This window comes from Pecten maximus, chromosome 1 (genome assembly GCF_902652985.1).
Source record: "Pecten maximus chromosome 1, xPecMax1.1, whole genome shotgun sequence".
Taxonomy (NCBI): domain Eukaryota; kingdom Metazoa; phylum Mollusca; class Bivalvia; order Pectinida; family Pectinidae; genus Pecten; species Pecten maximus.
Genome location: NC_047015.1, coordinates 47,967,910 through 47,980,782, shown reverse-complemented (window position 1 = coordinate 47,980,782; position 12,873 = coordinate 47,967,910). Strand labels below are relative to the sequence as shown.

The window sequence follows — 12,873 nt, the reverse complement described above, 5'->3', positions numbered from 1 at the left end:
TTGGGACCAATCCCTAACCAGATGATTTGATTTTTGTAACTTATCCATAGTATTTATTCCAAACATAAACAATTTGTTTATTTTCTTGATTTTCGAAAAAAATATAGGCGTGTGGACATGGACAGTATATGAGATTTCTTCTTCTTCTTCTTCTTCTTCTTCTTCTTCTTCTTCTTCTTCTTCTTCTTCTTCTTCTTCTTCTTCTTCTTCCGCTCGAGAACAAAGGGCCGTAACAGCACTCCTTCAACGGACACAGTTTTGAGAGACCCTCTTCAGCTCGGCCCATTTCATACCGGCTGCCTTCATTTCAGCATCTGTGCTCTTTCTCCAGGTCTGTCTTGGTCTGTCAACTTTCCTTCTTCCTTGGGGGTTCCAGTCCAATTCCTGCCGATTGACGTTTGCTGGAGCTTTACGCATTGTATGACCAATCCACCCCCATTTTCTCTTCTTGATGTCTTCTCCGACCGGTGTTTGTTTTGTTCTTTTCCGAAGGTCCTCATTAGAGATGACCTCTGGCCACCTTATGTTTAGGAAATTGCGCAGGCATCTGTTTACGAATGATTGTAGTTTTTGTTGTACGCCAAGTGTCCGAGCCATTAAGAAAGACTGATTTAACATTGGTATTGAAAATCCTAATCTTGTGAGGTGGGAGGGTTGAAGATTTCGAGATGGGTTGAAGGATTTTGAAAACGTATCTCGCTTTATTGGTGCGGCTCTTAATGTCCTCATCTGCTCAGCCGTCCTTGCTCACTATGCTGCCCAGATAGGTGAATTTCTCTACTTCTTTAATATCCTCGCTGTTGGTTTCTAATCCGTAGGATCTCTGTCTTTCCAGTGTTGATTCTGAGGCCGGTCTTCTTGGCTTCCTCTGAGACTCGCTCTAGCTTTTCTTGCGCATGTTGTTGTATGTTGGAGAGGGGGCTGATGTTGTCTGCAAAGTCGAAGTCTTCTAGCTGTTTGTTGAATGTTCACTGGATTCCGGTCTTCTGGCCTCCTAATCCAGTCTACCACCATCAGAAAATTGTCGGTGACAATAGGCATCCTTGGCGTACGCCCGTCTGGACAACTTTCCCTCGTGTATAATTGCTGGATGATAGCGATGTAATTTTTGGGGAAGCCGTAGTGCTGCATCAGTTATCTGATCTCAATGGGAAGTATTTCTGACTAGGTAGAAAGACAGATCATTCAAATATTTTGATATCGTCAAATTATCACGGCAGATTCCGTCTTGATTACGATTTCAACAATTCATTCAACTTCATGATGCATTTTTGGAAGTATTTTGGAACTAATTAGCGACAAAGAAAAAAATAATACAATTTGAAGATGGCTTTTTCTGAGTTCAGTACGGTACTTGTCATGGTCACAATGTGTGTACAAACAACTGATCTGGTAGCTTGAAGTTAAGATCTACTCTCTTCACTCATCCTGGTCCGCCATCTTGAAAAGACCGTATCATACCATGTTATCGACAGCGAGCCATAATTTATTTTTGCACTGTTTAGCCTGTATCTATATTCGTGATTGCCTGTTAGCTTGTCACGTGAGCATTTATGTTTCAGGAAACAGATTTACATAAGTACACAAGTACTTTTTTCCGAATCCTCTCAATTACGTTGTGTGAACTAATCTGTTAATTTTAACTCTTTTATTTACATGGAAATAAAAATCCAATGTAACAAACAATATATCCGTCCTTTACTAATAATGAAGAGGTATTTTACTAACTACATATTGAATAATTTGTGTATATATCAACAACCAGGAAGTGTGATATTAACTAATTAATCAATGCGCAATCGGTATGTAACCATGCATGGAGATGTGACCATTACTCGTGAAAGAAATTACGAAAAAGTGTCAACAATAAACTTAACCAAGCTTCCCACGACACTGAGTCTGTGATTCTGTGACAGGTGACCGAGATGATTGAAGACAGTTGACATGTAACACAGCTATCAATATTACCACCCTTCCAGTCTCATTCGGAGGCCAAATTGACGTGTTACAACGAATCGCTTTAGCAAAAGCGTTGCTCAATCACCGTGATCTTTCACGGACATTCGGGATGTAACCCAGGGCAGGACGAGATGGCTCACAATGCTGAAAGAGAGCCACCAGCAGGTGTGTTATTGTGTCACGAACACCAGTGCACCCAGCCTCGGAAGGAGGACCCAATTTCATGGAGGCCTAAAATACAGACGATAGTTAAGAGATTATGACGTCCCTTCAAATAGATTTTTCAAATAAAATAAATACATGCATGACTTCCAGTATAGCATGTATTTTCTGAGAAAAAAAATCGACATGTTATTGGCAATTAAATTTGTACAAAATACAAAGCAATTCTTTGGGCTGTCTCTGTGAAGGTAAAGTATATGCAAAGATGGTTCAGATGTGTTCACCTGTGTATCGCAAAATTTACACATTACGTTATTGCACGGATATTAGCCTACGAAATTATACAACTATACAGTATAAGCCAATGACTGGGTAAAGGGACGTAACTCGTACGACCATTTAGAATCAAGATATTGCAATTCGTAATAATCCATCTGGTATCTGGAGGTATTGTTCATAAGTGGGATGAAAATATCTATAAATCTTATGATGTCATTTAAACCATTTTAATGTGTTCGAGAAATAAAAATGTGTCTGTTCAGCCAACTCGGGCGTATTTGAGGATGAAACACGCGTTCTAGCCATGTTCTGTATTATATTTCATATTTAATCTCCTCCTTGGTGACTTTTAACGTGTGTGATTGGAAATTTATTAACTTATGAAACCTTCTTTCCTTAAACATCTATTGTAATTCGCTTGAAAGTCGAGAAAACACATTACCTTACTATTTGTTCTTTTTCTTTCATTTCCTTTATGTTGTAATTATTCAGTCGTACTTAAAAATGTATTTGTTACATTTTGCAGCATATCTATACGTATAGCATTGCGCCTATAAATAGGATAAAATGCAGTAGAAATGTTTAATAGATTTTTTCAAGGAAACAAGAGTTAATTTCATCTGTAAATAACTATCATTGTATGTGATTATGATTATTACATATCGTATCATTGCCTCATTGTTTTGTTCTGGTTTCATGTGTAAACTTTATTTATTTTACAGCAATTCCGAGACAAATAATATCATTTATATTAATCACGCTTGTTGGTCAAGATGGAAGCGCGAGGGGTCTCACTATTGTTGCAGAAAACCGGAGTTCCATTAGGTAAAAGGCAAGTATATTAACACTGTGCAACCCGACCTTCCATGTTTTCCTTTGTATCTACACGAGTATATTGGTTTGTATAATTATAGCTTTGTCCCGGATTTGACCTAGATTTGTCATGTATAATTATAGCTTTGTCCGGGTTTGACCTAGATTTGTATGACACTCACTCTACCGGAACACCTGGTCTCCATTCTCGGCCTCCATTGGCTGTCGAGCTATCGCTTAACCATCCGACAAAATGAAAAAGGGAAGTAACTCTGATAGATCAGTACACTGATCTTATTCTCCTCTCATATGTTTTTACGAGTCTTCAGGATAATGTATATTTTGTTTATATATTGTACCCGTTTAAACGATTTTCAGTTGGAATTATGGTTTCGTTATTATGTCGACACTCTTTTTTTTAATCCATTGTTCTTAATCTATATGATATTGATATACACTAATGCCAAATATATATATGTAAATAATATGACCATAAAAATATTTTGATGTTACATTACACATTATAATTTCGCGGGAATCATTCCTCCGGTTTTTATTTTAACCTCCTTGCTACAGGTTACGTAAAATAAATGAAATTTTTAAATAATGTCACTCAATAAATAATTTTACTTAAGGGTAGAGTTCGACCTGGGGTCAGTCATGGGCTACATATCTGGTTATTTAAAACCAGTTCTAATACTATGGATAACGCGATGTAAGGACAATTTTGAATCCTTGGATGGAGTCCCTGTATCTGCCTAAACATTACGATAATATATATTTGGTCTTTGGCAAACACATATACCGCTAGGTGGCAGGTCCAAATTACCAAAGTCGGTATACATGTGTATAACAGGGTTATATGGCCTAACTTTAAGTAGCTAGTATTTTCAAAGAAAATTTTTGCTAACGTTTTCTTTAAAATCAGAAAAGAAAATATATTTATTCGTGAAGCTTATCGTGGTAATATGTTGCTGTGGATGTATATCAAATGTTCTCGGAAGTAAACAGAATAGCTATACTCCCCTGTACATTCGGAACACCTCGGCCGATTCTCTACGGTCATCTAGCAATCGGAACCCCTCGTCATTCTCCGAAACTAGACATTCGCAGACGGAGGCGAGGTGTTCCGATTGGGTCATCTAGATGACCGTAGAGAATCGGCCGAGGTGTTCCGAATGCTCCCCTGTAGTGTTATCTTGGTTGTCGCCCTTCTGCCGTGACGGAAGTCATGGGGCAAAGTTTGTAGGGCAGTTCTCCTTAACAAAATAAAACCTCCATAATCTTATCATTAATCACACTGGGAAAAAATTAAAGCAAACAGTTGCTTGTCTAAACAAGCGGATACAGTCAAAAGGGGAAAAAACCCCAAAAAAACTGTGAAAGCGTCTGCTAGATAACAAACTGATTTATCTTCTTAAATGTACAAGCTGTAGCCTGACGTCTTTAAATGTATGTAAACAGTTTGTTTAATAAAAAAAAACACACTAAGGGTAGTCATGTTTGTTTTGTCTGAATCCATGATTAAAGTTAGTCAATGGATACACCCGTATATCCTTAATGCGTCTACCAACATCAGTTTAACTAGAATGTTATTCAGTAAACAGTTGTAAGACACTCTCTGTGTTGCAAACGGACGGGTCGGTTACGACATTTTGTATAACTAAAGCAAAGTTATGAACAACCAGTATTGAACACGTCTGACGTCATATAACACAAAGGAATAAAATATTTCCAGACGAAATCATGATGTCGACCTAAAAGTTTCAGTATCATAAATTTTCCGTCAGTTGTTGGCATCAGACACGGAAATCGTGATAAAGGGAACAAGTCTTTGAATATCGATTCAACTTTGACCTGTATCCGCCGTAGGTAGAGGGAGCAGGCATGCTACCATCTAGATAGGGACAATTAATAATTGGGGAATTGAAATCGTCGCGGATTTTCATACAGCTTAGTAGTAAGCTGTGGCTTTGCGAAACGGATATATCAGAAGGAAAGAAAAGACAACGGTGTAAGCAAAACATGGCATGAGATATGATGAACATTGATCAGCTGAAAGTATGGAATAGCGCAATGTTAACAAATGTCACCTGAGTCGAGAAAGATCACTCACTCTGTCTAAAAACAATACTTTAAAACTTTTTTTGTCAAAATTTTTCTCATTATTCTTCAAAAATTGTCAAATAAATTGTAAATGAAGGAAACTTCCTAAATTTTCTCCCTCCATTTCCTTCTAATTATCACCCTATCTCTACTCTTCTTAAACTCACATTTTCAAAAATAAAATCACTTTATTTAAATTCTAATGTCATCTTGTGTAAATATTTGTGTTGCATACTGTTTTTGGGAAAGGGCTTTATATAATTTGGAAAACTTGTGCCCGATCCCTTTGTATATTTATGATACAATAAAATATGTTTAAACTAAAGAAACTATCTCTCCTGGTTACGTTGTAAGTAAAAATCGAATTAAACGGATGATGTTAAAGAGCCTACAATGTCCTTGATATCGACATGGGCAATAAGGTATCTTTAATTTAAAGATAACGTATCAATACTGTAGGAGAAGTTGCAGGAGTTCGTAAAATCTATGTTACCTGTTGTGATAAGCTATCAATGATAATCAGCTTCGTATAAAAACAAAAACAAGTTTGTGAAAGACAGACGCAGTTCTTTTGTTTTCGGCTGTGATTATATCCTTTTTATGTCAAACCAAAAGTGACCCATGCTATGCTAACGCAATCACTATAATCACTGGTTGACATCAAATTAAGTCGTAATGACTTCTGTGATGTATCTTGGGGTTTGCGATGATCTTGTGGCGGTACACGACTTCCTTCCGGTTGTGCAATGTACTGAATATTGGGATTATTATTCAAACATTAAATCCGTTTAGCAAATAAAGTAAACTTTGTCCATCAGGATATATCTTGTCCGTCCGGACCCAGTCTACTTGTAATTAGTCATACCACCCGAAGAAGTTATCTCCCCTGCTGACTCTCCACTTCATTTAACACAGCAGCAGACGACAGTTCCTGCGTAGCAAGTTGGTATAATAAGGGTATCAACTGGTAAAAAAATGTTTTGGCGGCAGGGAAAATTCACCAAAACTGACGGTGATCATCTTGATCCTTGTTGTGTGACTATGTTAACGAATTCAACAGTTTAAAGGTAAATACAGTGAAGTGTGGCCTTTTCAACAGTCACAAAGAGAAACAAACTACTAATTTGTTCCATATGTGACACAGATACTGTACAATTATCAAAGACATCGTGTGAGCTCAAATATTTTGTCATGTCACCTGTTTATAGTTCGAATGTCTTAACTGGATATAGCAATATACTATGTTCCATACCTATTTGAAATTAAAAGAAGGTACATGTATTTGAATTTAATTGTTTTATAATTTTGATATTACACTGTCGAGCGACATATCTGGGCCTATTGAATAAGAATGAAATTCTGAAACTATATTGCACCAGAATTATCATAATCAAGTGCTTTACTGTTGCTTCTAACATTAATTTGGTCGATCATGTAAAATACACATTTGCTGTTCAAAATACGCATTGAGAAAATTGAAAATACACACTTGCTTCCGAATGTATACCCAGGTCTGGTTATGAGACAGGGAGGAGGTTATATCAGATACCCAGAAATTGTTGAAGACAATGATTTATTTTCTGATGGTGTCCATTTAAACAAGTTAGGTAAAGATTTGTTTTGCTTAAGATTACAGAAGGCATTGTATACATTTTTAACATCTTTCCAGAGCCTCTCTCCTCCTCCTGGTGAAAATGGTCATTGACAGGTGTTTAATAGCTCCTTTGACACTCAGTATTGAACAGTCTAACTCTGTTAGTTCAGATAGTCCATAAGTAAGCAAATTCAGGATTGGACCTCTCTGATCTTGCAGGTTATAGTAAAATCAGTCATGATAATTTGAGACTCATTGGAGATCTGTGTATTGGTTGCATAACCAGCTTGGCTGGCTTGTAAGTTAAGATGAGAGCTTGTATTGTCATTTATATATCTGAAATACCTGAACAAATGTGATATAAGTTTAGATTGGCTAGTTCTATTAATGTAACATTTGTTTGTGTGATTAGATTGCCAAAATCGCCTACAAATGGTGGGTCTGTAATCTATAATTGCCATTTGCAATACTTTTGTGGCCCATTTGGCCAGTTATATTTGAATATTGTATTTGAGGCCCATTTGGCCTGTTATTTGAATTTATATTAATGGCCCATTTGGCACCTCGGGGCAGTGATGCCTACCTGTCTCTCGTCACCTTGTGGCCAGCACTGTGTCTGGTGACCACCCATCTTTCCTCCCTCTTCCTCCATATACCCAGATGTTAGCAACCTCTACCTGCCCACTTGCTGCTTGTATCAGGTTCCTCCGATCTGCTCCTATGACTCCCAATAGTCGTAAGGCTCTCCAGACTGATGGACCAGGAAATCTCCTACATCCGACCTCTATAGGCAGACACCATGTCCTCCATCCGTGCTGATGACACTCCTCTACTAGCTGCTGGTACTTCTGTTGCTTCCTTGCATTGGCCTCCTCCATCCTATCTTTCCATGGCACTGTTAATTCAAGCATCACTACCTGCTTGGAGCTATGGGACCACAATACGATGTCTAGGCGGAGCAGTGTTGAGACCACCTCTACTGGAAAACTCATCCATGCAAGTATCCCGCCTGCCTCCACGCTGCTTTTCGCTCCTGCCCCAGACTTCACAAAAGTGACGAATTTTGGCAATTTGGATAAAGTCCATCTCCTCCGTCTGGTGCAGTCGATGCTTGCCACAATCTCCTTCAGAACCTTGTCATGCCTCCATGTGTACCTCCCGTTCGAAAGTTGAGGTTTAAAAAAATGGAAAAATCAACTACAAAAATCAAACTACAATCACAACATAGAGAACAATATATATGTAACCGTAAAATATAAAATTTATCTTATCTTAAACAAATTGTGTAATAGATGTTTTGTCAGTCATTCGATAACATCACACTGAATACCTGTTAAGGTTTATGATGGTTTATATAATGGCATGATTTCCAAAACCAGTCTTCCAGGGGTTGAAAGAGGCGAATTAACTCTTCATTGACTAAACGATAAGGCCAGTTCTTACTGTGAGAGGGAACTGGGAAAGGATTTTGTCTCTCACTTACTTGCTCGAGTTATTGTAATGCATGATCATACTTGTGAGGATGATTATTTATTTAAATAACTATGGTAACTATTAAAATCCCGGATGTTACAGGATTATACTTTATTTCTAACAGTTAAAATATTTGAAAGTAACCCCCATTCATAGATCTACGTCGTATTGCAGGCGACATTCTCAACTTGGAATGTTCAACATTGTCAACAGAAATCTCCTTGAAAATAAGTCTCTCAAATAAGTCATGAAATCCTTACTAAAAGAATACAAACTACGGCTTTAAGGGCGTTATTTTAGATTTAAGACAATTCCCGTTAGAAGCTCGCATCCCACAGTAGATGGAAATGTCTACAAAGAGACCAGCTGACGATGTAAGTATTGAAGGATTTGAATTTTGCCGGACATATTGTAATTTTTTTCAACATAGTCCATTTTAATATCTATACTTTTTTACCAGCGGTGTTTAAGGGCCTCAATGCCACTTACATACAGCTCATTTTCTTGGCTGTTCAGAAAGTCATCCACTGTATGTATGGCGTCATCATCGGACTGAAAGTGGGTGCCTGAAATAGCTGCGTTCAGTTTTGGAAACAGAATAAAGTCTGATGGAGCGAGATCAGATGAATAAGGCGGATGCTCAATCAGTTTAAAGCAACAATCGTGAATGGAGCCATGACAATGACATACTTGTGAACAGGAGCATTATCCTGATGGAATACCACAACTTTAGTGAGCTTTCCACGGCGCTTAGGTTAAATATTTCCCGTAACTGCCTTAGAAGCGAAGCATAGTATGTGCCATTGATTGTTTGTCCCATTTGGAGATAATCTATCAGCAGGATACCGAGGCCATAACTTTCCCAGCTGATGGAACAGTCTTTGCCTTCTTTGGCGAGTGAGAGCCAGGGGGCTTCAGTTGTTTCGATTGTTGTTTGGCCTCTGGGTAAAATGATGGACCCATGTTTCATCCACAGTGACAAATCTCCGAAGAAATTTTAAAAGGATCTTCCTAAAAAGGTAAGATTAGCACGCGATACTGTGCTCCTGGTGTGCTTCTGATCAACTGTCAGACGTCTTGGTACCCATCGGGCCGAAAGCTTTCTCACTGCAAGATCCTCCGTCAGAATGGAATGTACTCTTTCCTGTGAAATGCCAACTCTACTAGCTATATATCTTCCTGTGACTAGTCTGTCATTCATAACAATATCGTGAACATTTCTTGGGTTGCACCATTGACAGGCCTTCCTAGATGGGGGTTATCCTCAAAGCTCTGTAGGCCGGCGCTTAAATTCCTGCACCCACCTTTTCACTATAGCATATGAAGGGGCATCTAATGTTGCAACCATATCATTATGGATAAACCTTTTTATGCAAGTAGTGGATCACTGCTCTTTCATCTATTTTGTCCATTTTACAAAAGCCGCCTGTCTTGTTTACTTTAGAGTGATACCTCATCAATATAAACTAACCAAATGAGACCAGTCCTAGGGTACACCGCCCTATATAGTCAGGAAATAGCAATACTTAAAAATAACATCCTTGAGTACCTCTTTCAATACGAGGCTTACAACATATCATTCATCCTTCGTTCAAAATAGTGCAATACGGTCCATCTGATGCACACACACTTCTATCGCACGTGGGTAAAATGGCGGCTGATATTGACCTGGAGAAGGTTGACGGACTTGGAGGGCGCAAGACTTGCGTCCCCTTGTATTAGGAGGCGCGGCGACGCACTCGGAATAGGACTGAGACCATAATTGAGTACTTCCGGGTTCAGGCCCCACGAATGAAGTCCCTTAAAAAATGTATGTATTGCTGAAAAATAAATCAAATGCCTCTTTGAACCTGATTTTTGTTGATGAATTTAATGTCATCTAATGTCAATCTAGGTTTTGTGATGTAAAATAGACATATTGATCATGTATTTTGTGCTCCAGGATCCTGTGTGAAGAGTCTTGATTTGACCTCTACCTCTGACCTGGATGTTTATCGTCCACATTGGTGACACATGTTGACAGCTATCTCCAGAAAATGCCTAACATGCTGTGTTGAAACTTTTACATTTTGCTTCTCAGATGTTAGTCTTGATGGAAAGTTAGATATGAGATTTTGGGAATTTATTATGCATGGTAATGTTACAATGAAACATATAGCGAAGCTAATTGCTGCCTTAGTCCTTACACTCAGAGGGCACTCGGTACTCCTCGAATGTAACTGAGAAACAGCCGTGGAGTTCCGATTGCACGGGTGAAGCGCGGAGCGTGGATATGGCAAGAGATACGATCCGATCTCGGAGAGATATCGATAGCTAATTTAACTTTAATCAATTTTCGCATGTACAGCAATAGCTAATCTGTCGTTGTGGGATGTTGATTTCAGCGAAAGAGTTCGTGATTCGCTCAAGCTAAGGCACATTAATGACGCAAGTGGAAACGAAGTATCGTTGTTTACGTTTTCGCCGCTAAAAACAGCGAGCCTGTGACGGTCTCGCATACATTACAACTTCAAAAGTAATGAGATTAAGATGTTAATGTAATTATTAATATTCTAACATGCTTTTGGAAGTAAACACATTTTGGTTGCTGTGAAACGTGTCTTTGTTTTCATCGGTCTTGAAGGGACAGTAGTATGAGCAGAGACCTGATATACAAGTCTCTGGTATGAGGGAGAGTCCTTCTAACTGGCGACGGCGAATGAGGAGCACATTCTTTAGACGACTATTGTAGAAATCATACTGGGTCCGTGTAATAACTGTATGCTTAAAATGTTCTAAATATATAAAAGAAACACAGAAATATTTTTGTTATTGACCAGAAATTGACTGCACCGTGTTAATTTTGAGTTTTTAAAGCCATCTAACACTGGATGGTCTCATTCTCCTTGAATTCTACATATGGTTTAAGCTATTATAAAAACAGTTTTAGCAAATTCTGGGTATATCTCGCAGGTGAGAATTGGAGGTCTATAGGTTATCAACTCCCTCCCCACCCCTGCTGATACAGGTGTGCAAAATAAACCTTTTATTATCGGGACAGTACCGGTATAGCCTGAGGAAATCTTTCAATACACTGGCCAATTAGAGTTACACAGACAAGTCAATTATATTCACATGTGTGAGACATTGATCTTCTAGTATGGCAGAAGTAGCTTCCATATCAGTAGGATGACGTAAAATATTTAGCTGAAACCGTTGAATGTCTTATTGTCCAGTAAATCTATATAAAACAAGCTATAACAGCAAGGAAAAGTAAACAAATATTTCATACAGATATTGAATCTAAGTAGTCAATCATATATAGTTCATCATCCTACTGATCATCAAAGTAATGTAATAATATAAACTGGCAATGGCGTCACATTTGTATTATTAATATAGAAGACCACATAAAAACGGAAATCATCACATTTTACTGTGCCCTACACCCAATATGTCTTGCATATTATGTAATATATGTATAACTATGCATAATATGTAAAATCATTTATTGTTTTTCTTATTTTGTATTATACAAGTTCATATGAAATTTGCATAATGAGGCTGTTGGAATTATGAAACATCAATATGTTTAAAAGTTCTGTTGCAGCATAAAAATAATAAGATTTTAAAACATTAAATGAATTCAATTCAGCAACCTTTGTGTTGATTATTGAATTAAATACAGTTTATTCAAGTGTCTTGAATATTTCGATTTATGTCTTAATGATTATATTATTTTAACAACATGTATTAAATTAATATTCAACTCCTGGAAGTGAAGTATGTAACCCTGGTAAATACTAGCAGCAATATACCGCTCAGCCAAGAGAGATCTTCCCTTTAGCTCGATCGGTTAAGTGTAAGACTAGTAAGCCAAAGGTCCCGGGTTCGATCCCTAGTGGAGGCAGTGATTTAAATTTAATCAATCATGCGCTCTGTTACAATATATATACACTTTTATTTATGTAAATATGATCACTGCACGTGCTTAGATTTGTATGCAGTTAATATGATATCTAAATGTGTATATGCAATAATATAGTCATCAACCATCAGCTGATTTCTCATTTCTGGTCTGCCTTATGTAGTCTGGTAAAAGCAGGCATAGATCATCGTCAACCAGAAAAAAATACCCCGAGGCCTTTCGTATGAATTGACCACTACAATAATTTCATCATCATGATATTGCAACGAATAAGGCAAGCTGTATTTCTTAAAATGATAAAAAGAAGGCAATCGATTACTCAGGTATATCCGCTATCTAAATTAGCATACCTGTAAAACAAGAACCTGCATATACAATCTGTGTGTACCCTGCTCCAGTTATACATTTCTAATCGAGGGTAGAGGGAGCAACGAAGCGTGGCAAAATACAATACAGGTATTCTGGTTACAACAAAAGTTTAAAGTAATTATGTACTGGACATGTTCTACCTGAGTTGATTTGGACATAGACTGGGTCAAATCTAGCTGTTATTCGTAGCAGTGTGACCTTCCATTTAAAT

The 12,873-nt window shown here is 37.8% G+C and overlaps 1 protein-coding gene across 1 annotated transcript; it reads right to left on the bottom strand.

Moving 5' to 3' along the window:
* Positions 1–243: 243 nt before the first annotated feature.
* On the bottom strand, positions 244–597 carry LOC117315539. The gene has a single exon (XM_033869813.1). The coding sequence runs from the start codon at positions 595–597 to the stop codon at positions 244–246; it is 354 nt and encodes a 117-aa protein (XP_033725704.1).
* Between the last annotated feature and the right edge of the window lie 12,276 nt (positions 598–12,873).

Excerpts from the sequence above, each read along its gene's own strand:
- LOC117315539 (XM_033869813.1), bottom strand. The coding sequence starts at position 597 with ATGGCTCGGACACTTGGCGTACAACAAAAACTACAATCATTCGTAAAC.